Source organism: Choloepus didactylus, chromosome 10 (assembly GCF_015220235.1).
Source record: "Choloepus didactylus isolate mChoDid1 chromosome 10, mChoDid1.pri, whole genome shotgun sequence".
NCBI classification, from domain to species: domain Eukaryota; kingdom Metazoa; phylum Chordata; class Mammalia; order Pilosa; family Megalonychidae; genus Choloepus; species Choloepus didactylus.
In genome coordinates this window covers 82,538,181-82,565,055 of record NC_051316.1, presented here as the reverse complement: position 1 = coordinate 82,565,055, position 26,875 = coordinate 82,538,181, and the positions used below count along the sequence as shown (strand labels likewise).

General features: G+C 38.2%; 1 protein-coding gene across 5 annotated transcripts in view; it reads right to left on the bottom strand.

Moving 5' to 3' along the window:
• The window catches only part of NFX1 (nuclear transcription factor, X-box binding 1), a 102,415-nt gene that overhangs the window by 33,483 nt on the left and 42,057 nt on the right, over positions 1-26,875 (bottom strand). For 2 of the 5 annotated variants that reach the window (XM_037796845.1, XM_037796849.1), the window contains 7 exons: positions 23,169-23,268; positions 22,860-23,077; positions 17,799-17,896; positions 14,869-14,899; positions 3,623-3,705; positions 3,027-3,135; positions 163-282 (listed from right to left, as the gene is read on the bottom strand). In XM_037796845.1, the coding sequence (XP_037652773.1) occupies positions 163-282; positions 3,027-3,135; positions 3,623-3,705; positions 14,869-14,899; positions 17,799-17,896; positions 22,860-23,077; positions 23,169-23,268 (759 nt within the window). Of the gene's footprint in view, positions 1-162; positions 283-3,026; positions 3,150-3,622; positions 3,706-14,868; positions 14,900-17,798; positions 17,897-22,859; positions 23,078-23,168; positions 23,269-26,875 lie in introns of those variants that run through there. The other 3 variants (XM_037796846.1, XM_037796848.1, XM_037796850.1) reach the window with 3 other exon arrangements.

Below are 26,875 nucleotides of genomic sequence, written 5' to 3'. Positions count from 1 at the left end.
GCCCAGATCACAGGCCCTCCTTCACAGCGTGCCCCTGCGCACAGGGAGCAAGGGGCAGCTATTGCAGGATGACCTCAGAGCACGGCAGATGGTCCCACAGCCACATACTAATGACATGGTGGGAGGAGGCTGTGGGAGTCGAGTCAAGGAGATGGGACTCACCTGGATGGTCACATTCATGGACTCTGGCACAGGTTTGGGTACACTCAGGGGGCTTTGTTCCACAGGGAACTGGAGGATAGATCACTGATGCACCACAGTGACAGGTTAATTCATCAAAGCCTGGTGGAGCAGCAGGTGAAACAAAACAATCCTTCATGAGTTTGGGATATGATGTGCCTATTTTATTTCTACACGCACACATATTTTGCTTGTATTTCTAGAGGATAATTTGGAGGGGGGGGTTGCTTTTAAAAAAGGTTTTTACTTTATTAAACTTGAGCTAGTGACAAAGGAGTAGACAGATATGAAGCATTCCATTTTCATTTGCAACAAACTCTCTAGGTCCATGAGTAACAAACCAAACACATTTTTACCTGTATTTATAAACAACAGATCTATAGACCATCTCTTTTTTAGAGAACAGGGACAGTTCCACTAAAACACACAGCTTGTTTTTTTTTTTAAACTCCTTTGGTCAAGAAAATGGGTAGACACCATGAAAGCCATAAACATACAAAACATACATTTGAATATAAACCTTAGAGAGCCACTGAAGTCATTCAAACAAACTCTTACAGGTATAATCAATATCTAACATGCTAGAAATATGAAGCTGAAATGAAGCACAGAGCTACATCTGAGTTGATTAGAGGTAGTCCACAAGCCAAAACAAAAAGGAGCTCAAACAAGCGGCCACTTTGTCAGGAGCTCTCCTTAGACCCCAAAGGAATCCAATTCTCCCACTCTGGGTCTTGGAAGCAGCCAGGCCTTTGATTGGCTGTGGTTCCCAACTATGGTACCACCGCTGGAAGCCCAGGGCCCCCCAGAATTCCAACACCCACCGCTCTTCTCCAGTCAGTACTCCTCAGCAAGCCCATTTTTAGTTTTACAAGGCCATGGAAAAGCTCTGTATACACTGTCAGGAGATTTAGGCTTTTGGTCCTGGATCCTACTTATCTGCTTTGCAACCAGGAAGAGAGAATTTAATCTCTCTGAGCCTTCTTTTTTTCTGTCAAGTGGGGATACCAAACTTTATCCTATCCATTCAACAAGCTTATTGTATAAGCTAATATATGGGAAAAAGCTAGGAAAAAGGTAAGGTGCTACGTAAGTGGTTATTATGGAACTCCATGTGTGTGATTTATAATAAAGCACTGACCTCAATACCTTTCTGTAATGATGATGTAGGCCTAGCATTCTAGAGGAGACATTTTGGGAAGCCCTGATCTAGGCCAATCCTTTAATGCAACAGTTCTCCAAGCGTGCTACACTGACACCTAGGGGCCACTGAGGTCCTTCCAGGAGAGACAAAAGGTCAAAGTTATTTTCATAATAATACTAAGAAGTCATTTGCCTTTTTCATTATGTTGACATTTGCACTGATGGTGACTTAGCACAAGTTAAAGCAGTAGCAACAAACTATAATCACTGTATTTTTCACCATCATCCACTTATAGTAATTTTAAAATGCCAGTTTTACTTCAGAAAGTTCTTATGAAGCAGTAAAAAAAAAAGTATACATATACATATATATATCTCGACACTTGAATCCACAGCTTTTTCATATTTTCTATGATGAAATGGGAAATAAGCATACAGCATTTCTGCTACACACTAAATTAGTATGGCTGTTTTAAAGAAATGCACTTGCATGACTCTCTGAGTTGTGAACTGAACCTCTCTTTTCATAAAACACCATTTTTACTTGAAAGAATGATAGACAATCTATGGTTATTCAACTTGGGTATTTCATAGACATTTTCTCAAAAATTAACAAAGTGAGTCTGTCACTTCAAGAAACTGACTGTTGTCAAGGATAAAATTCAATCTTTCAAGTGAAAACAGAATTTTGGAAAATCTACATCCACCACTATGAACTTGACAACTTTCCAATATTTGAAGACTTTCCTGATAAGATTGGTGGTTATATTAATGAATGTAAGTTTTAAATATTATAATATGAGATGTGTTAATATTTGAAAAATTTGCATAGCCAAGTGAATAATTATCTTACAAATAACCAATGAATGATGTTATAAAATCATTCATGGGTAACAGATCCATTTGAAGTGCAAGAAAGACCAGTGAATTTTAATATAAGAGACCAAAACCAAAACAGTGACTCAACTCCCTTCTCAAATCAGGTTGAGTTTGGGTGCAATAATAAAGAAGAATATTCATAATGATTTGGAAAGGTTTTTAAAATACACCTCCCTTTTCTATCCAGCTATGTGGGGCTGGATTTTTTTCATATAACTTAACTATATTGCAACAGAATGAATGCAGAAACAAATATGAGAATCCAGCTGATTTCTATTAAATGAGGCATCCTATTCTCTCACTACTTTTTTTTTTTTTGGAAAATATACTTATTTTTCAAAAAACCATGTTATTTATGTTAATACACAATGGGTATATTACTGCTAGTTAAAAATTAACTAATAAATATTTTTTAAACTTCTCAGTTTTAATTTCTAACATGGCAAATACATATAAACATAACTCATATAAAAAGAGATCTTTGGGGGTCCTCACTAATTTTTTAAGAATGCAAATGAATCCCAAAACCAAAAAGTTTGAGAACTGCTGCATTAATGGAAGAATATAGAGAAAGATGATTGCTGAAGACAAAACCTGGGTTGATAATATTTAAGAGGCATGTGGCAGAAGAGGAATCCATTAATGAACCTTTAATGAATGATCTAAGCATGAGGTATTTTTATTTTTTTCAAATCTCAACATGTCTGAAATGTTAAGCTTACTTCAGTAATCCATACCAAGCTATGCAAACGAATCTCTCAAAATACATTATGCCTCAATTTCTAGAAAACTCTTATAATAAAGTACACAGTGAAGCCACTCACTGGCTTGCCAACATGTCTGGCAGTTCCCACGATGACAGGGCTCCTCGCACCTATGAAGGCCGCAGCGGAGTTTCCTCCCGCAAATCAAAGGACACTTGTGCTCCTTATCCTGGGAAGAGGGATCTACATTTGTTTATAAAATGGTCTCCATTTATATTTTCCATAAACAACAACATTAATAATAAGCCCTCCACATTTATGGATGAAATGAAGCCTCAGATTAGTTTCAGAAGAATCAGTAGTAGGGATATGGATGAAATAAGATTAGTCATGAGTTGATCACTACTGAAGTTGAGTGTTGGGTATATGGGGACTCATTTTACCATTCTCTCTGCTTTAGTATATGTTTGAAATTTTTTGTAATAAGAGATTAAAAGTAAAAATAAATAAATAAATAAATGAACTTCATAAACCAAACTTTGCTAAATCACTGAGAAATACAAGGAATGGGGAGAACTATGATAGCTCTCTGCTGCTCAGGAGCCTCTTCCAAAGATTTCTAAACTTGGGCTGCACTCCAGATGGCTATGGCTTCCAGAAGTCCAGCTCTGGATGAATGGCACAATATGACTGTGCCTAGTAACAGATCCACTTACCACACAGCATATCTCGTTACATTTATGCCGTCCACACAATCGTTTCTTGTTACACCGCTTGTCACACATAAATGTAGCATCTACTGTAGCGAATTAAAAAGAAAGGAAAACAACAGGCAAAAGAAATGAACTTTCACTCAACAAATATTTGAGTAACTACAGTCTGAAGAGATACAAATGTAATAATGTATACAAATTAGGTGATGGTAAAAATACATATCAAAATACGATATTTTCACAGATTGATTTTAAAAATAAAAAGACTGAGTAATATCTGGTATGGGTCAAGTTGTGGAGAAAAAGGCACACTCAGTGGATGGGAGTACAAACTTTTGGAGTACATATGTATCTATCAAAATTTTAAGTGGTAATTCCATTTTAAGGAATCCTTCCTACAGATAAACTTGTAAAAGTGGGTTAACCCACCAAAACCACAAGCAACAAAAGAAAACCAAGAGGAGGCGGGTCAAGATGGTGGACTGGTGAACTGTATGTTTTAGTTACTCCTCCAGTAAAGTACGTAGAAAGCCAGGAACTGCGTGGACTGGACACCACAGAGCAATCTGACTTTGGGCATACTTCATACAACACTCATGAAAACGTGGAACTGCTGAGATCAGCGAAATCTGTAAGTTTTTGCGGCCAGGGGACCCGCACCCCTCCCTGCCAGGCTCAGTCCCGTGGGAGGAGGGGCTGTCAGCTCCGGGAAGGAGAAGGGAGAACTGCAGTGGCAGCCCTTATCGGAAACTCATTCTACTGATCCAAACTCCAACCATAGATAGACTGAGACCAGACACCAGAGAATCTGAGAGCAGCCAGCCCAGCAGAGAGGAGACAGGCATAGAAAAAAAACAACACGAAAAACTCCAAAATAAAAGCGGAGGATTTTTGGAGTTCTGATGAACATAGAAAGGGGAAGGGCAGAGCTCAGGCCCTGAGGCGCATATGCAAATCCCGAAGAAAAGCCGATCTCTCTGCCCTGTGGACCTTTCCTTAATGGCCCTGGTTGCTTTGCCTCTTAGCATTTCAATAACCCATTAGATCTCTGAGGAGGGCCCTTTTTTTTTTTTTTTTTAATCCTTTTTTCTTTTTCTAAAACAATTACACTAAGAAGCCCAATACAGAAAGCTTCAAAGACTTGCAATTTGGGCAGGTCAAGTCAAGAGCAGAACTAAGAGAGCTCTGAGACAAAAGGCAATAATCCAGTGGCTGAGAAAATTCACTAAACACCACAACTTCCCAAGAAAAGGGGGATGTCCGCTCACAGCCATCATCCTGGTGGACAGGAAACACTCCTGCCCATCGCCAGCCCCATAGCCCAGAGCTGCCCCAGACAACCCAGTGTGACGGAAGGGCTTCAAATAACAGGCACACACCACAAAACTGGGCGTGGACATTAGCCTTCCCTGCAACCTCAGCTGATTGTCCCAGAGTTGGGAAGGTGGAGCAGTGTGAATTAACAAAGCCCCATTCAGCCATCATTTCAGCAGACTGGGAACCTCCCTACACAGCCCAGCAGCCCAGAACCGCCCTGGGGGGACGGCACTCACCTGTGACATAGCACAGTCATCCCTCAACAGAGAACCCGGGGTGCACGGCCTGGAAGAGGGGCCCACTTGCAAGTCTCAGGAGCCATACGCCAATACCAAGGACTTGTGGGTCAGTGGCAGAGACAAACTGTGGCAGGACTGAACTGAAGGATTAGACTATTGCAGCAGCTTTAAAACTCTAGGATCACCAGGGAGATTTGATTGTTAGAGCCACCCCCCCTCCCTGACTGCCCAGAAACACGCCCGATATACAGGGCGGGCAACACCAACTACACACGCAAGCTTGGTACACCAATTGGACCCCACAAGACTCACTCCCCCACTCACCAAAAAGGCTAAGCAGGGGAGAACTGGCTTGTGGAGAACAGGTGGCTCGTGGACGCCACCTGCTGGTTAGTTAGAGAAAGTGTACTCCACGAAGCTGTAGATCTGATAAATTAGAGATAAGGACTTCAATTGGTCTACATCCTAAAAGAACCCTATCAAGTTCAGCAAATGCCACGAGGCCAAAAACAACAGAAAATTATAAAGCATATGAAAAAACCAGACAATATGGATAACCCAAGCCCAAGCACCCAAATCAAAAGACCAGAAGAGACACAGCACCTAGAGCAGCTACTCAAAGAACTAAAGATGAACAATGAGACCATAGTATGGGATACAAAGGAAATCAAGAAGACCCTAGAAGAGCATAAAGAAGACATAGCAAGACTAAATAAAAAAATGGATGATCTTATGGAAATTAAAGAAACTGTTGACCAAATTAAAAAGATTCTAGACACTCATAGTACAAGACTAGAGGAAGTTGAACAACGAATCAGTGACCTGGAAGATGACAGAATGGAAAATGAAAGCATAAAAGAAAGAATGGGGAAAAAAATTGAAAAACTCGAAATGGACCTCAGGGATATGATAGATAATATGAAACGTCCAAATATAAGTCTCATTGGTGTCCCAGAAGGGGAAGAAAAGGGTAAAGGTCTAGGAAGAGTATTCAAAGAAATTGTTGGGGAAACTTCCTAAATCTTCTAAACAACATAAATACACAAATCATAAATGCTCAGCGAACTCCAAATAGAATAAATCCAAATAAACCCACTCCGAGACATATACTGATCACACTGTCAAACACAGAAGAGAAGGAGCAAGTTCTGAAAGCAGCAAGAGAAAAGCAATTCACCACATACAAAGGAAACAGCATAAGACTGAGTAGTGACTACTCAGCAGCCACCATGGAGGCAAGAAGGCAGTGGCACGATATATTTAAAATTCTGAGTGAGAAAAATTTCCAGCCAAGAATACTTTATCCAGCAAAGCTCTCCTTCAAATTTGAGGGAGTGCTTAAATTTTTCACAGACAAACAAATGCTGAGAGAATTTGCTAACAAGAGACCTGCCCTACTGGAGATACTAAAGGGAGCCCTACAGACAGAGAAACAAAGAAAGGACAGAGAGACTTGGAGAAAGGTTCAGTACTAAAGAGATTCGGTATGGGTACAATAAAGGATATTAATAGACAGAGGGGAAAAATATGACAAACATAAACCAAAGGATAAGATGGCTGATTCAAGAAATGCCTTCACGGTTATAACGTTGAATGTAAATGGATTAAACTCCCCAATTAAAAGATATAGATTCGCAGAATGGATCAAAAAAAATGAACCATCAAGATGTTGCATACAAGAGACTCATCTTAGACACAGGGACACAAAGAAACTGAAAGTGAAAGGATGGAAAAAAATATTTCATGCAAGCTACAGCCAAAAGAAAGCAGGTGTAGCAATATTAATCTCAGATAAAATAGACTTCAAATGCAGGGATGTTTTGAGAGACAAAGAAGGCCACTACATACTAATAAAAGGGGCAATTCAGCAAGAAGAAATAACAATCGTAAATGTCTATGCACCCAATCAAGGTGCCACAAAATACATGAGAGAAACACTGGCAAAACTAAAGGAAGCAATTGTTGTTCCCACAATAATTGTGGGAGACTTCAACACATCACTCTCTCCTATAGATAGATCAACCAGACAGAAGACCAATAAGGAAATTGAAAACCTAAACAATCCGATAAATGAATTAGATTTAACAGACATATACAGGACATTACATCCCAAATCACCAGGATACACATACTTTTCTAGTGCTCATGGAACTTTCTCCAGAATAGATCATATGCTGGGACATAAAACAAGCCTCAATAAATTTAAAAAGATTGAAATTATTCAAAGCACATTCTCTGACCACAATGGAATACAATTAGAAGTCAATAACCATCAGAGACTTAGAAAATTCACAAATACCTGGAGGTTAAACAACACACTCCTAAACAATCAGTGGGTTAAAGAAGAAATAGCAAGAGATATTGCTAAATATATAGAGACGAATGAAAATGAGAACACAACATACCAAAACCTATGGGATGCAGCAAAAGCAGTGCTGAGGGGGAAATTTATAGCACTAAACGCATATATTAAAAAGGAAGAAAGAGCCAAAATCAAAGAACTAATGGATCAACTGAAGAAGCTAGAAAATGAACAGCAAACCAATCCTAAACCAAGTAGAAGAAAAGAAATAACAAGGATTAAAGCAGAAATAAATGATATAGAGAACAAAAAAACAATAGAGAGGATAAATATCACCAAAAGTTGGTTCTTTGAGAAGATCAACAAGATTGACAAGCCCTTAGCTAGACTGACAAAATCAAAAAGAGAGAAGACCCATATAAACAAAATCATGAATGAAAAAGGTGACATAACTGCAGATCCTGAAGAAATTAAAAAAATTATAAGAGGATATTATGAACAACTGTATGGCAACAAACTGGATAATGTAGAAGAAATGGACAATTTACTGGAAACATATGAACAACCTAGACTGACCAGAGAAGTAATAGAAGACCTCAACCAACCCATCACAAGCAAAGAGATCCAATCAGTCATCAAAAATCTTCCCACAAATAAATGCCCAGGGCCAGATGGCTTCACAGGGGAATTCTACCAAACTTTCCAGAAAGAACTGACACCAGTCTTACTCAAACTCTTTCAAAACATTGAAGAAAATGGAACACTACCTAACTCATTTTATGAAGCTAACATCAATCTAATACCAAAACCAGGCAAAGATGCTACAAAAAAGGAAAACTACTGGCCAATCTCCCTAATGAATATAGATGCAAAAATCCTCAACAAAATATTTGCAAATCGAATCCAAAGACACATTAAAAAAATCATACACCATGACCAAGTGGGGTTCATTCCAGGCATGCAAGGATGGTTCAACATAAGACAATCAATCAATGTATTACAACACATTAACAAGTCAAAAGGGAAAAATCAATTGATCATCTCAATAGATGCTGAAAAAGCATTTGACAAAATCCAACATCCCTTTTTGATAAAAACACTTCAAAAGGTAGGAATTGAAGGAAACTTCCTCAACATGATAAAGAGCATATATGAAAAACCCACAGCCAGCATAGTACTCAATGGTGAGAGACTGAAAGCCTTCCCTCTAAGATCAGGAACAAGACAAGGATGCCCGCTGTCACCACTGTTATTCAACATTGTGCTGGAAGTGCTAGCCAGGGCAATCCAGCAAGACAAAGAAATAAAAGGCATCCAAATTGGAAAAGAAGAAGTAAAACTGTCATTGTTTGCAGATGATATGATCTTATATCTAGAAAACCCTGAGAAATCGATGATACAGCTACTAGAGCTAATAAACAAATTTAGCAAAGTAGCGGGATACAAGATTAATGCACATAAGTCAGTAATGTTTCTATATGCTAGAAATGAACAAACTGAAGAGACACTCAAGAAAAAGATACCATTTTCAATAGCAACTAGAAAAATCAAGTACCTAGGAATAAACTTAACCAAAGATGTAAAAGACCTGTACAAAGAAAACTACATAACTCTACTAAAAGAAATAGAAGGCGACCTTAAAAGATGGAAAAATATTCCATGTTCATGGATAGGAAGGCTAAATGTCATTAAGATGCCAATTCTACCCAAACTCATCTACAGATTCAATGCAATCCCAATCAAAATTCCAACAACCTACTTTGCAGACTTGGAAAAGCTAGTTATCAAATTTATTTGGAAAGGGAAGATGCCTCGAATTGCTAAAGACACTCTAAAAAAGAAAAACGAAGTGGGAGGACTTACACTCCCTGACTTTGAAGCTTATTATAAAGCCACAGTTGTCAATACAGCATGGTACTGGCACAAAGATAGACATATAGATCAATGGAATCGAATTGAGAATTCAGAGATAGACCCTCAGATCTATGGCCGACTGATCTTTGATAAGGCCCCCCAAAGTCACTGAACTGAGTCATAATGGTCTTTTCAACAGATGGGGCTGGGAGAGTTGGATATCCATATCCAAAAGAATGAAAGAGGACCCCTACCTCACCCCCTACACAAAAATTAACTCAAAATGGACCAAAGATCTCAATATAAAAGAAAGTACCATAAAACTCCTAGAAGATAATGTAGGAAAACATCTTCAAGACCTTGTATTAGGCGGCCACTTCCTAGACTTTACACCCAAAGCACAAGCAACAAAAGAGAAAATAGATAAATGGGAACTCCTCAAGCTTAGAAGTTTCTGCACCTCAAAGGAATTTCTCAAAAAGGTAAAGAGGCAGCCAACTTAATGGGAAAAAATTTTTGGAAACCATGTATCTGACAAAAGACTGACATCTTGCATATATAAAGAAATCCTACAACTCAATGACAATAGTACAGACAGCTCAATTATAAAATGGGCAAAAGATATGAAAAGACAGTTCTCTGAAGAGGAAATACAAATGGCCAAGAAACACATGAAAAAATGTTCAGCTTCACTAGCTATTAGAGAGATGCAAATTAAGACCACAATGAGATACCATCTAACACTGGTTAGAATGGCTGCCATTAAACAAACAGGAAACTACAAATGCTGGAGGGGATGTGAAGAAATTGGAACTCTTATTCATTGTTGGTGGGACTGTATAATGGTTCAGCCACTCTGGAAGTCAGTCTGGCAGTTCCTTAGAAAACTAGATATAGAGTTACCATTCGATCCAGCGATTGCACTTCTCGGTATATACCCGGAAGGTCGGAAAGCAGTGACACGAACAGATATCTGCACGCCAATGTTCATAGCAGCATTATTCACAATTGCCAAGAGATGGAAACAACCCAAATGTCCTTCAACAGATGAGTGGATAAATAAAATGTGGTATATACACACGATGGAATACTACGCGGCAGTAAGAAGGAACGATCTCGTGAAACATATGACAACATGGATGAACCTTGAAGACATAATGCTGAGCAAAATAAGCCAGGCACAAAAAGAGAAATATTATATGCTACCACTAATGTGAACTTTGAAAAATGTAAAACAAATGGTTTATAATGTAGAATGTAGGGGAACTAGCAATAGAGAGCAATTAAGGAAGGGGGAACAATAATCCAAGAAGAACAGATAAGCTATTTAACATTCTGGGGATGCCCAGGAATGAGTACGGTCTGTTAATTTCTGATGGATATAGTAGGAGCAAGTTCACAGAAATGTTGCTATATTAGGTAACTTTCTTGGGGTAAAGTAGGAACATGTTGGAAGTTAAGCAGTTATCTTAGGTTAGTTGTCTTTTTCTTACTCCCTTGTTATGGTCTCTTTGAAATGTTCTTTTATTGTATGTTTGTTTTCTTTTTAACTTTTTTTTCATAGAGTTGATTTAAAAAAGAAGGGAAAGTTAAAAAAAAAAAAAAAAACAAGGAAAAAAAGAAGATGTAGTGCCCCCTTGAGGAACCTGTGGAGAATGCAGGGGTATTCGCCTACCCCACCTCCATGGTTGCTAATATGACCACAGACATAGGGGACTGGTGGTTTGATGGGTTGAGCCCTCTACCATAGGTTTTACCCTTGGGAAGACGGTTGCTGCAAAGGGGAGGCTAGGCCTCCCTATGGTTTTGCGTAAGAGCCTCCTCCCGAATGCCTCTTTGTTGCTCAGATGTGGCCCTCTCTCTCTGGCTAAGCCAACTTGAAAGGTGAAATCACTGCCCTCCCCTCTACGTGGGATCAGACACCCAGGGGAGTGAATCTCCCTGGCAACGTGGAATATGACTCCCGGGGAGGAACGTAGACCCGGCATCGTGGGACGGAGAACATCTTCTTGACCAAAAGGGGGATGTGAAAGGAAATGAAATAAGCTTCAGTGGCAGAGAGATTCCAAAAGGAGCCGAGAGGTCACTCTGGTGGGCACTCTTATGCACACTTTAGACAACCCTGTTTAGGTTCCAAAGAATTGGGTTAGCTGGTGGTGGATACCTGAAACTATCAAACTACAACCCAGAACCCATGAATCTCGAAGACAGTTGTATAAAAATGTAGCTTATGAGGGGTGACAATGGGATTGGGAAAGCCATAAGGACCACACTCCCCTTTGTCTAGTTTATGGATGGATGAGTAGAAAAATAGGGGAAGGAAACAAACAGAGAAAGGTACCCAGTTTTCTTTTTTACTTCAATTGCTCTTTTTCACTCTAATTATTATTCTCGTTATTTTTGTGTGTGTGCTAATGAAGGTGTCAGGGATTGATTTAGGTGATGAATGTACAACTATGTAATGGTACTGTAAACAATCGAAAGTACGATATGTTTTGTATGACTGTGTGGTATGTGAATATATCTGAATAAAATGAAGATAAAAAAAAAAAACCTAGATAAATTAGACTTCATCAAAATTAAAAACTTTTAGTCAACAAAGGACACCATGAAGTAAATAAGAAGACAAGCCGGAGAATGGGAGAAAATATTTGCAAATCATATATCTGATAAGGATCTAATATCCAGACCACATAAGGAACTCTTTCAACTCAACAACAAAAAGACAGGTCAGTCTGTCTTTTGAGATAGCATAAAACCCCCTAAAGAGAACTTATGTGCCCATCCCAAATAAAAATTGGGAAAAGGATTTGAGTAGACATTTCTCCTAGGAAAATATACAAATGGCCAGCAAGCACCTGAAGATGCTCAACATCATTAGTCATGAGAAAAATGAAAATTAGAACCACAATGGGATAGCACATTATACCCACTAGAATGGCTATTATGAAAAAATGTAAAATAACAAGTGTTGACGAGGATGTGGAGAAGCTGGAACCCTTGTACATTGCTAGTGGGAATGCAAAATGGTGCCGTCACTGTGGAAAACATTTTGGCTGCTCCTCAAACAGTTAAACATAGAGTTACCATATGACCTGGCAATCCCACTTCTGGGTATATCCCAGAACTGAAAACAGTCATTCAAACAAAAACTTGTACATGAATATTCACAGCAGCACTATTCACAATAGCCAAATGGAGGAAACTCAAATGTTCATCAACTGATAAATGCACAAACAAAATGTGGTCTATTCCTACATCCAGCCATAAAAAATGAAGTACTGATACATGCGACAACATGTATGAACCTCAAGAGCATTATGCTAAGTGAAAAAAGTCAGATACTAAAGGTCTAATACTGTCTGATTTCATTTATATAAAATATCCAGAACAGGTGAATCCATAGAGAAAGAAAGCAGATTAGTGGTCGGCTTGGCAGGGGCTGCGGTGAGGGGGGAAATGAGAAATGACTGCTTCATGGGTATAGGGTTTCCTTTTGGAGTAACAGAAATGTTTTGTAATTAGAGAGAGGTGATGGTTGCACAGCATCATGAAAGTACTAAATGCCACTGAATTGTACTCTTTAAAATGGTTAATTCTATGTTATGTGAATTTTAACTCTATTTTAAAAAAAGGGGAAAAAAGTCGGCTAGATGTTGAAGTATTTGTGGGTGAAATGATATCTGGGTGTGCTTTTAAGTATTTAAGCAAAAATCAAAAGTAGGAGAAGGATGAATGAAACAAGACCGGCAAAATGTTGATAACTGATGATGGGTGATGAATACGTGGGGGGTTCATTATACCAGCTTCTTTACTTTCACATATGATTAAAATCTTCCATCATAAAAAATCTATTCAAAGAGGGACAGGATGGTTACTGTATTATTTGTAATGGGGAAAAATTTGAGACAACCTAAATAACTACCAAAAGGGTGATGGTGAACTATACTATGGTACATCCACACAATGGATGGAATACTCTGCAAGAGGGAAAGCTATATTTACATACACATTGCCAGGAAAAATGTTCTTAATAAATTGCTGAGGGAAAAGACCAAGTTGCAGACAATATGCTTAGTATGAACTTAAGTTTAGGGGAAAAAACAAAATTATATTAGCATGTGTTATGTCTATATGAAGACAGAAAAAGATCTAGAACCATACCCAAGAAACTATTGCTAGTGGTTTCACCAGGAGACTGGAACTAGGAGGGAAAAAGTGGGATGAGGAGGGTGTATTTTCACTTTTTACTTTATATTCTTTTATATATGTTTTTTTACTTCAAAAATATATTACTTTTGTAATTATTCAATTTGTTTTTGAACATGATTTTGAGGCACATACTGCTAGTTACTTCCCAAACAGCTACGCCCTACCTTCAAACAGAACCACGTTCTCCTCAGTCCCAGGGGTGAATGTTGATTAGTCTAAGCCCATCATGATAATTCCATTCCCTCTGCTAGTGACTGATTTAGACAAGAGCATGTGACACATAGAGTATCAAGGGCCTGCAGGACTGTTTTCCTTGCTCTTAAAAAAGGACAGATGATAAAGACTCTCCCCTTCTTTCCTTTAGATGTTGTTAGGGGAGGACTGATGTGTGGAGTTGCTGTAGTCAATTTATACCCAAGTGGGGAAAGCCAAGAAGAGCACAGAGAAGGTGAACTGGAGGCCTGGCATCCCTGTGCTCGGAATGGACTAACCATGGACTAGTTCTGCTTTCAGACTTCACTTTTGCTGTTTCTGAAGTCACTTTTCCTTGGGTTTTCTGTTATTCACTGCTGGAAGCATCCTAACTGATACAGTTTTCTTCCTGACCAGAATAAGAGCTTTTATTTTGTACATACTTATCCTTTATCACCTTTCCAAAGAACTTTTTAAGTTGTTTTACATAAAAGACTATATGATGGTTAAGAAAACAGGGATAGAACAGGAATACAGTGGGAAATCAGGATCAAGGATAAAGGAAGAAACAATTTTTTTTTGACCTCAAGGTTAGGAAGGCTAGTGGCTGAGTCCCTGTTCCAGGTAACCAGCAGTCCTGTCAAGCCTAAGGGGGACCCAGCATCAGAGCCAGTGTGTAAAAAATTTGCTTCATTAGATAATATTTATCTTTACTTTTCCCCCCAACAATTTATAATGAAAAATTTCAAACATACAGAAAAGTTGAAACAAGTTTATAGTGAACAGTCATATACCCACCACCTGCTCTAACATTTTACTATATTTATTTTTTCACAAATTTATCCATTCTTCTATCCATTTCTCAATATATCAATATAATTTTTTATGTATTCCAAAGTAAGTTGCAGACATCATTATACTTCCTCTAAATATTCAGCATGCATATATCATCAACTAGAATTCAATTTATGGTTCTTATTTTTCTTTTGAGGTAAAACTTACATACAATGAAATGCACAAATCTTAAGTATACCTTCACTGAATTTTGACAAATGCATAACCCAATCCCCTAAAAAAGATATGAACATTACCTTCACCCCAGAAAGTTCCCTCTTGCCCCTTCCCTGACATACCTTCACTTTTGAGACTGGTACATGGAAGCTCCTACAGAAAAAAGAAAAAGAAAAACAAATAGTAACTACTTTATGAATAAATGAAACACATAACTCGAGTATAGTAAAAGGCGAAATCTAACAAGTATATTCCAAATATCCCTTTACCTCTCTGGCAGTCATTTATTTATTCACCCAACTTCACCTATCTAGACATGGGTTAGCCTAGTCCCTATATTAATGTGCTTTACTCACAGTAAGCCCCAAGCTCACTGACTTCTCATGCAAATGCAATTCTAACTATCTTTGTGATCTGGTCTCCAAACTCACAGAAGATTAGGAATTATAAAACTTGCATGGAGACAGCAGGGCTGCTGCAAATAAGCAAGTACCCTGAAAGCAAAGAGAAGTAAATGCCTGACAAGGGTAAAGACAGAAAAAGTCATAAAAAGCAGATGGAAGAATTGAAAATATGTAACAATCTGGTGCCATTTAATGAGGGACAAACAGCAATACACACTCAAGAGCTCCTGACAACATCAATGAACTGCAGCGAAGTGGAATACAGCAAACCTTTGGTATTCAGAGTTTTAATACTGCAGTTTTAATTATGTATGAGTGGCCCCAAAGGTCCATCACATGTAATTTTGCTGAGGCATGATCCTGAATAACTTAAGTTGCGGGGCTGGTGGGTGGGGAGTGAGTCAATCACTTTGGGTAAATTGAGTGTGGGTGGCTGTCCAGCATCTAAATCTGAAATTGGCTTTGATGTCATCTACAGACTGCCATGGATTCAGAAACTAGTAAAATTGTAAAAACATTCTTTCTTAGTGAAAATGACCCTGGGGGGTTAGAGGGAGGGAAGCCAGTTACTGAGTTGACAACAGAAGTGAAGAGGCCTTAGAAAGTGAAGCTTCTTGGCTAGAAAACATGTTTTAGATAAATTAATGAGTTGGCTGGGATCAATGAGATGAAAAAGTTTCCCCTACACTCTCTAAAGCTATAAAGCAAAAGTGAGTCATAACACTTCTTGAGCGAGAGCTCCAGTCAATGCAGACTCTGGATTGCACAGAAGAAATTATCTGCTGGAACAATATCTACAAGTGTGGGAAACACAGAGCTCTCACAAAGCTTTGTAATAAACATGAATTTACAATAAAATTTAAATAAATACAGTATTCTTTGTTAAACAGGTAGTAATATATAGCATACATTTCTCAAAGACTCCCACCAAAGTGATTAAAAGAAAACAACATTTGAAGTTTTAAGAAACAAGTTTTATTTATCTAGACACTCATTTTCATGGAAAAGCCCATTCTATTACAAAAGACATTTCATGAAAAAGCCATATTTGTGAAAAAAAAAAATCTGGCTAAACAATGAGGTGGTGATTATTAGCTTTTTGAAAAGACTTTTCCCTTTGTCAAAAGGGTTTAACATAGAATCCATGCTGATAATGAGCTCCTCCAGTAATTTTAAAATAAGACTTTTATTTGCAGAAATTCAATTAACACATAGCGTTTCAAGAAAAGATTCATTGTCTTGGGGTCTACCATTAGAGGAAATGAGGTGAGAGAGCAAATGAGAAGCAAGCACAGAGACAGAAAAAGGAATTCTTTGAGAGAAAGAAGCAAACTGACAGCAGCCATTTCTACCTTACACATCCCACCCATTCTTATAATTCTTGGTCACAAAGGGATATCAAGAACCCCATGGGCATTACTAAATTTGTGATCACTAAAACACAGTATCTCTGTCTTCAATCTGGTATTTACAGAAGTATAAAGTGGCCCTGAACCTGACATTCAAAACATTTCTACCACCAAGAATATTATGACTTTTTGTTTGCAAAAAAAACAAACACAAAAAACAAACAAAAAAACAACCCACATATGTTTACACAATTTTTGCCACATGTAAATTGCACTGCTTTTACAGTTTTTTTCTTCTATGATGAAGCTTACCTATTAAGCTACCTCCCAACTTTTGGACTATATCCTCAGAATCATGCTAGTCAGCTGCTGCCCAAAGGTTAGCATATAATTTCATAGATCTAACCACTATGTGTGATAAAGCCTTTAGGGAAAGGCCCCAGGAGCACAACTCCCAATGTCAGGATGGGAGGTCCCTCCCCCCACCTTCAGGAATTCTCTTAGCTCCCACCACTGACAAAGCTTAGAGGGACCTCCTCTAGTCATTTGTTTACCTTAATTTTATTTTTTCCAACATAAAAGAAAAGCCTTTTAAAGTACAGATATAGAAATATTGACTCAAACTTTAGTCTATACTAATACTTTTAACTTCTTGTATTTATAATCTCCTTCCCCTCTGAAGTTTTCATCGGATTTGATCAAAGCACTCCGTCTCCATCCTGGCCTGTGCTCTGCTGGAACAGGTGCCAATATGGATGGAAATGACCAGAAGTAGGTCAGGCAACAGGACAGATCAACACTCAGCATGCTCCACAAGCTGGATTACCCAGAGACTTCCATAGAAAGGCTAAAGACAGAAAAGGGCACCACAGCCTAACTCCAAAATGGTTAAGCTGCGTCTTTTATACACAAAGTACAATCAAAAGTTCCCAGGGCAGAAAGTAAAAACTGACAGTACAGTGCTACTGTGCCTCTGTTAAGGCACCTAGTATCACCATACATGGATTTGGTAGAGTTATCCTATACCTGCCTTGTTGTCACTATTAGTCTCTGAGGCTTGAGTGCCACACACCCCCAAAACCTATTCTACAACTGGCTCATAGTAGGTATCAGTGTACTCCGGCTGAATCAAATGTGTCATACATAGTATGATGGGAATAAAATTGAGGTTAGTTTTTCAAATAACATACACTGAGAAACTATCTTAACCACCCTACAAAGTGAGTGATTCTTCCCCTCCCATAATTATCAATTTAAAAAACAATGGCGATGACAACTCCAGCCTTGTTTAGAATTTACCTTTGTTCTGAAAGAGCATCTGCAGGAAATAACGGATGTGCGAGAGCATGGTCCACAGTCTCCCTCATGGCAGAGCTTTTCACAGGTATGAATGAAATCTTTAATAAAAATGAAAAGAGCTGGGGATGAAAACCGCAACTACTCATTTTCAGACTCACTTTCATATTCATTAGCCACACTGATCTTCCACCTCTATTCCCTGTAACTCCAGAAGCAGACGAGGGAAGAAGGATGTAGTCAATGCCTCTTCCCTTATCTTTCCTTCATCCAGCAGGCTGGGCCTTTTCCAACAAGGGCAGAGTGAGTCCAATATTAGTAAATGGGATATGCTTTGCAGTGTATGATGCTTTGCCTAAGGCAAAGAACAGATCTTCTGACTGTATTTTTACCATCATATTATTTTGGCCTCAAGCCTCCTGGTTAGACTTAGGTTTCCTTCAAATTGTAAGTATAGATGAATTTACTGAAGTGTTCTTGACTCTGAAAATCACCTGGGGATTAACAATAATCACAAACCATGAACCATAATCTCACTGGCTCAAACTGTGATCATCTGGTGATAGGTGGCCTGACAATCATGCTGCTAAACTAGAGTTAGGACAATTCCTGTTGTAAGAAGCACTCAAGGATCACCCATAATCTCCTTCTTATGCTTGCTGTTTGCACAATATGTTTTTCTTTTTCCATCCTTGTACTTTCCACCTATTTTTATTTTTCACTCTAAAGTATATCTCCTGAAAAGAACATATAGTTGGATCTTATTTTTTAATCCAGTCTGACACCCTCCTTTTGAATGAGTTGCTAATTCATATTTACCATTACTGTTATATTTGGATTAGTGCTATTTTACTTTTTGTTTTCTATATATATTATGTCTTTTTGTTCCTCTAATCCTCCTTTACTGCTTTCTCTTGCATTAATTGACTATTTCTAAATTTTAATTCCTTTAAAGATTTTTTTCACTTTTTTTTTTTTTTTTTTTTCTTTGTAGTTGTTCTAAGGTTTTCTATATACATCCTAATTTATTAGAGTCTGCTTTGGATTTACACTAACTTAATTCCAGTGAGATATAGAAACGTTACTCCTTGTAGGTCTGTTCCCTCGTCTTCCCCTCCTTTTGTGATATTATTGTTATACATTTTGCACATGTGGATCTCTCTGCAATTATCCTACATAGTGTTTGCTGAGCTTCATGGATGTGTAGATAAATGTTTTTTGGCACATCTGGGAAGTTGTCAGTCATTATTTCTTCAAATTTTTTTTCTTTTCCTCTCTATCCTCTCCTTCTGGTATTTTCATTATATGTTATATTGGAACAATTAAAGGTACCCCACACTTCTCTGAGGCTCTGTTTATTTTTCTTCATTTCATTTTCTCTTGTTTGGATTGTATAATCTGTATTAATCTATCTTCAAGTTCATTGATGTTTTCTTCTGCTAGTTCAAATCTACTAATGAGCCCTTTTAATTAAGTTTTCATTTTGGTTATTGTACTTCTCACCTCCAGAATTTCCACCTGGTTCTTTTTATAATTTCTATTTCTTTAATTATATTTTCCATTTGATGACACATCTTCCTTTATTTTTTCACTTTAAGCATGGTTTCCTTTAGTTCTTTGAGCTTATTTATAACGCCTACTTCGGAGTCTTTGTTAAATCTAATATTTGGTCCCTCTGACATGCGGTTTCCATTGCCTACTTTTGCTTCCATGTAAGAATCATCCTTTCCTGTTTTTCTGTATGTCTTGAAATCTTGTAAACTGGACATTTTAGATAATATATTGTAGCATCTCTGGATACTGCTCTCCCCCACTCCAGGGCTTGTTTTTGTTGTTGCTGCTTGTTTATTTTTGTGTGTGACTTGGCTAGGCTATTGTAGTGAACTCTGTTTCCATTGCACAGTGAAGCCTTTTGTGTAGCTCTTCAGAGGGTGCCGTCTTAGGGGTGTGCAGTCACCCTGGCATGACGGTTTTAGAAGGGCTCTCTTTTTCTCTTTCCCTGATTTCTCTGTTAAACTATCTGCTTCATTTGGAATTACACTCAGCCTTGAGGCTCCACTATTACCAGCTGATTGCTCTACTATTTTCAACAATATACCTGGGTATAATTTGTTTGGCTCCTTGATCCAATTAAATCTGGGAAGGGGTAGTTTTTTGTGGCACATCTTTGAGGTTTGTTTTGACCACAGGAGGGTTGTTTTAGCTGTCTCTGTCTCTAATTCTCTCTGGTAAACTAGTTTGTTTCTGTTAATTAAAAGGAGCTATTGTTTTCTAAAGCAACCTTAGGCCTGAGTTTCCCTATTCTCTGTTCCAAAGAAACTGAGGTCCTTTTGGGAACATTCTGGAGCTTTCTTTTCTGATGGACTGTCTCTTCTTCCGAGCAAAAGCTGTGAACCACTACTCTGGATACTGGTGGGGAGTAGCCTCTGGTCTTCTTGGCTTGCCTCACCCAGAGTGGAACCTCTGCCCTGTGAGTGGGTTGGGGCAAGGGCAACTGGGCCAGTACTCTTGGCCTGCTGTACCTAGAGCAGAGCCTCCATCTTACGGGTGGGGGCTCGGTGGAGGACAGGAGCCCCTGACCTCTCAGCCACACTCACATGAAATTTAGCTTCTTCAACTCGGAGTTAGAGTGGATGAGAAAGGCTGGCAGCCTGCCTTTTCCAGTGAGATATGGTAACCCTGGCTTGGGAGCTGAGGGGAAAGGGAGCCCATCTTCTTGGCCACACTTGCCTAGACTGGTGCTTCTGTCACACTGTGCTGAAGGGGACAGGGCAGGGGGTGAGGTTGGGGGGTGGAGAAAGGCAGTGGAGAGTGGCTCAAATGTTCTAGACTCTTACGGTTTAGTAGATTTTTCTCAATAAATTATTTATCTGCTGTCTGCCCTTTGAACAATTTCCAGAGACTTTAAATGGTTGTTTTTTAAAATGTTTTCCCAGCTTGTCTTGTTTTATTGCGGAGTGGATCCATGGAGTTCCTTATGCCACCACTCATAGTGTCTTGTACTGAAGCTATAGCTCTGGGATGGAAATTTCCTACTGGGTAAGATATTAAAGAGTCTTCTGTCGATAAACGAGGGCTTAACAAACCTGAGAGGCACTGTAACCACTGAAAGGCAACCATGGGCTTGTCTCTGAGCTTCTCAGTCCAACTCAGCTTAGTTTTTAATGTTTTCCATAATTAAAAATCTAGTGAGGTATAGAGGTTACCCTCTAATCCCTGGAGGTGGCTTTGTCCCACCTCAAGGTCTGTTCATACTAACAGTTGCTAACCAGCTCTTGCTCAAGTCTCCTCACATTACCCATTTCACATCTCCTCTTTCTCTCATTGCCAACAAGACATCTTAGCCTGGGGGTAGGATTTCCAGTCATTATATACCAAATTCTGACAAAACTGATCTATGTGCTTTCTGAAAAGAAAAGAACTTATCCTTCTTGGTTTAGAAGTCATTTTATTTCCATTTCACAGGACTATGTGAACACATTTTCACAGTAGACACAGAGAACTAATGGGCAATTGATTTTCCTATTGCAGCTAAAACATGTATTAAAATATGACAAGACAGAATTTCTCCTCCATACGTAATTTTCAAGTCAGACTAAGAAAAAGGATTAAGCAGGGTGCCTACACTGTCTTCTGCTGGTACTTGGAAGAAATGTGGAATACATTTCTCTTTTTGATAAAAATGGAAACCAAACCTAAAAATTCTAGCTTTACCTATGAAGATGCAGGGTTTAGTTACAGAACCTCTCTCATTCAGACTCAGTTGCCCAATAATCTCATCTTTCTAAACAGACAGCCGTTGAACACTCACTCAGGAGAGAAGGTGCCAAGACATTGCACAATTGCACATGTACATTCCCCAAGAACTGTCTCAGAAAGTCTCAGTTAGAAACTCAGACCATTACTTTATAGCTAATTCCAACAAACTTTTTCTGGTTTCTGTAACAATCAGAAGCCACAAATCAGAAGAGGTAAGGGGGAGTCACCAAAGGAAGGCACAGAGGCATGCTAAAATCATCAATCAATCAGAAAATAAACAACAACAAAAAGCTTTAACAAGCAGAAAAGACAAAATTCAAACTGGGGGAAATGGCCTGAGAAACCTCAGCAGTCTGCAAGGGCATCACCATATTTAGCATAACACAGTTACTGAGGTTCATGAAAATGGTGACTCTAGGTCAACAAAGGGAGAGAAATTACCTTCAATAACCTCTGCTTTGAGGAAGCAACAGAATGTAAATTTTAGAAAAATGTTCATCCAATGTGATACTTAAGAGGTGTTATTCTTAGCTAGATTGGAAACTCAGCTATTGAGAATGATTATTCCTTGAATGGTCCAAATGGCTGATGGTTTATTGTACCTAGACTTTCAATCCTTAAGCACCTCACCCACAGTTATTTTAACATGTTCCTATTATATAAAAATGCTTTTAAACATTTGCTGAACCCCAAATTAGTAAAAGGATATATGATTCAACACTAGTGTATGCAAAATACCTGAATCAGAAAGAGAGAACATATGGGCAAATGTGCATTTTCACAAGTACGTTTTGAGGAGAACAGAAAAAGTGCCTAGACAAATTTTACCATAACATTTAGAGAAACCTGTAACACTGTACTGCTATTTAACACTCTGCTTCAGTAATTATTGCTGCCAAACACCTACATTAATATTTTTTTAAATCCTTATATCAGAAAAAGTAAAAATAAGAATAAAAAATAAAGTAAAAAAGAACACCCAAATCTCCTCCCCCCCACCCTATTTTTCATTTAGTTTTTGTCCCCATTTTTCTACTCATCCATCCATACACTGGATAAAGGGAGTGTGATCCACAAGGCTTTCACAATCACACTGTCACCCCTTGTAAACTATATTGCTATACAATTGTCTTCAAGGGTCAAGGCTACTGAGTTGCAGTTTGATAGTTTCAGGTATTTACTTCTAACTATTCCAATATCTTAAAACCTAAAAAGGGGACTGAGAACATCTTCTTGACCAAAAGGGAGAAGCGGAATGATACACGAATATTTTTAAAGCCAACTTTAAGCCTAATAGTTAGTTACCTAAGGAACCACAAGGCAGAGGCTTGCCGCATACTTTTCCACATGAGGGGACAGGATCCATGCATGTTTTCCGACCACTGCTTCCATGTTCCAGCAACTGGCTAAGAGGAGTTTGGCCACAAGGGCAACAGCGCACCAACTGGGGGAGCCGTGGGCATGGCTGGCAGGGCTGAGGGTGGCACACTTGAGAACACAAATGGCTCCCACATTTTAAGTCCCTGTTAAAAAAAAAATAGAATATTGCCTAATTGTTGCCAAAAAAAAAAAAAAGCAGCTTTATTATAACTGAGAAAAAAGGTAAAACCTTACTTGCCACATATTTTTAAACAGCTGAAGTCTCCAAACCCATCAGACTTTCCTACATCTGTTCCACATAACACATCTCGGGAGGTGCTGCCACAGTAGCATACTTGAGGAGACAATTTCAAAAACAAACATTAGTTAATCTGTATGTGTTCTTATAATATTCCAATCAATCAATCTATAAGACAACAACAACAGAAAGTGCCATTCATTAGAGAACTGATTAAGTCCTGATGTAAAAACGAACGTGGTATATACAGCAGTTCTGCCTAAGACTCACTTAAGAGGTTTCTCATGGAAAGGAATAAAAAAGGCCTAGTTAGACTCTGTCAGTATCTCATGGTACCTCTGTACCACATCCCACAACAGCAACAGCGTGAATCGACCTCCTAAACTATGGGAATATCATCTAGTTCCTAAGACTGTGGTTTTCAGCCTGGATCTTGAGGATTCCTCGGGTCCTCTGGAGCTGTACAGGGGATGGGAGCTTAAGCTAGTGGTAGCAGCACAGAGCAGCATAGATTTGATTCTTTTTATACTGGGGTTCACAAAAAGTGCTTGAAAAAAGTCCCTGCTTCTAAAAAGAAATCCAAAAATTGTCACAATGATATAAAATCCTTGATAATTTGTATTCTATTACTGATGAATTTGAAGTATTCATGTTGGGGTGTCCATGCTGAGTAAAAAGTTTCAAATAACTCAAGACTTATTTGCTAGATAGAGAAACTAAATCTAACATACACAGATTTTTCTCTGGGTTCAGGAAATAAAGGATTCCTTTATTTCTTGAGGCCAGTAATAAAGGCATTATTTTTCGGGAGTTATGCTTCTGAGACATTAATATGTATCAAAGTTCTAATAAGAATTGATGATAATTTTCATTAACCTACGTAATTTTTCTGATAATTGTCACTTTACATTTTCAGTTTATTAGGCAACTTTATCTCATTAAAATCAATCTAGCATCCAGGGTCCGTGTCACTGTAGGGCTACCCTCCACACCCCTACAAACATGGGCTGCCCATGGCGAGGAGCATGTGGGCCTCTGTCTACTGCCCACTCAGGGTCTTGACGCTCCCCGCGGCCCTGGAGGCTGTGGGCAGGCACTGGCCACACACTGGCCCCCTCTGCTCCTGGTGCAGAAATTACAAACACAAATGGGTAACAACAGAAAATGGTACTGGAATGGTGGGAATCAGCAATTCTGCACAGGAAGCTTTGGGGGATGTTGTTTACTGTAGTGTTCCTGAAGCTGGGACAAAATTGAACAAACACAACATTTTGGTGCTTTGGAAAGTGTGAAAGCTGCTAATAAATTCTATTCACCTCTAACAGGAGAAGTAACAGTAATCAATGAAATTCTTGCAAAAAATCCAGGACTTGTCAATAAATCTTGTTATGAAGTAGGCTGATAAAGATGCCACTGAATAATCCTTCAGAACTTGATGAGTTGATGAGTGAAGAAGCATATGAGAAATACATAAAATCTACTGAGGAGTGAAAATGGAACCTCTAAATAAACCTCTAATAAACTTAATCGAGCATAGTTGTTTTAAATTAGTGTGGATAGAGATTTAAAATAGTAACTGTTAGCAATGCCAATGGAAAAACAGAAACTATAAGTTGTATCAATGCTACTAAAAGAAAATACTCCCTAACTTTCTAATGATTCCAGATAAATACAATATGCATCTTTTCCACCACACCCTGTGATTCAGACTAGGATCTACTTATTATATTCAGGATTCATGAACTTATCTCAGGTAAAAACTACTTATAAAAATTATGTAATTCAAGAGTAACACTGTTACCTTAAGTCTTATATAATACTTAACTATTGCTTACATCCATCCCTGGATTTGGGTAAAAATACTTAATGATATTTCACTGGAAATAACTGAGACTGGAGATAAGCGCTGTTAGTTGTATAGTGTCAGAAGACAAACACTACTATCTTAATTTTGTAATAGTCCATGTCTGTTGTTGCTATTTTCATACACTGAAGCAACAGTTTTGTAGCAAAATAAGAAACCATTTAATAATAACAAAACATTCAACTTCCTCATTAAAAAAAAATCAATCTTACGCAAATATACCTGGCCCTACATAATAAATGCAGACCAGAAAAGTGGAAACTAAATTGGAATTCTGCAGATCTCATTAATGATGCTTTCCTTCTTTCTCAGTACTAATTCACAGAAAATCCACACCAGAAAAAATGTAACATTATAAAAATGTTATCTAACATTACAAATGTGATTAACACCACTGAATTGTATACTTGAAAGTGTGGTGTATGTATGTCACCACAATAAATATTTAAGAAAGTATCAAATCTTAAAATCATATTTTTTAAAATTCAATTTTATTGAGATATATTCACATATCATACAGTCATCCAAAATGCACAATTGTTCACAGTACCATCACATAGTTATGCATTCATCACCCCAATCTATTTTTTGAACATTTTCCTTATACCAGAAAAAGTAAAAATAAGAATAAAAAATAAAAGTAAAAAAGAACACCCAAATCACCCCCCTACCCTATTTTTCATTTAGTTTTCCGTCCCCATTCTTCTACTCATCCTTCCATACACTGGATGAAGGGAATGTGATCCACAAGGATTTTACAATCACACTGTCACCCCTTGTAAGCTACATTGCTACACAATCGTCCTCAAGGGTCAAGGCTACTAGTTTGCAGTATGATAGTTTCAGGTATTTACTTCTAGCTATTCCAGTGCTTAAAATCATATTTTAATAAGACAAAAAAAAAAAAAAGAAAGCTTCTAACAAAACACTAGAAGTTGTACTAATAAAATAAAATATTATATTCAACAGAATCAAGAACTCTCATTGGGACATGGGAAAGGGAAAGCCTCAAATCATTCAAGAAATAGTCAAGACTCGACTTTTAAAATACACATTGGCTTCTGGTAACTATATGTGAAGTTTCATCCCCTGTTCTAAAGCTAATTTATTCATTCAATAAAGACTTATTGCATGAATTAATATTGATGCAGAGAATGCAATCAATATTTGTGTAATCAATGAACCCTAGCAACTGGAAGCTTCTGCAAGAAGGCTTTTCTTTGCCAAGTTTCTGCTCAAACAGAGCCAAAAGCTTTCTTCCTCCCAAGAGGTACACAGCAGACAGCTGTGAATGGAGGAATCAAGAGACAAAATTACAATAATGAAAACGACAAGGAGTCCCTGATCAAACAGGGAATAATCCAAGTATAATACCAAAAAACTCTGCTATTCTAGGCACCAGAAACACAAATACGAGTTGGGTGACAAGACAGCAGGTGGAGTCACAACTGACTAAAGAGTATAAGGAACCAAAGACAGTCTGGAGGAAGGTCTCTCTTGCCAGCCTTAACCAGGTCAGCATTTTTATCAACATGTAAATGAGGACCTGAAAGGTGTGCTTATTAAATCTGTAGATAAGGCTGAAAGTTACCCTAGAAGAATTACAGTGCAAGAAGATAAATAGACTATATCCTTGGCCAAAATACTTTGCTAAATATTTAATATGGACAAACGGAAAATCTTGCAACCAGATTTTAAAATCAGCTACACAAAAACAGGAAGGAAGAGACTGGGATTTATACAAGTTGGCATGAAAAAGACCTGGGTGATTTAGCCAAGTAATAGCCCAATATGAATCAAGAGCTAAAAATGGTCTAGATCAAGTATGGACTCCATAGC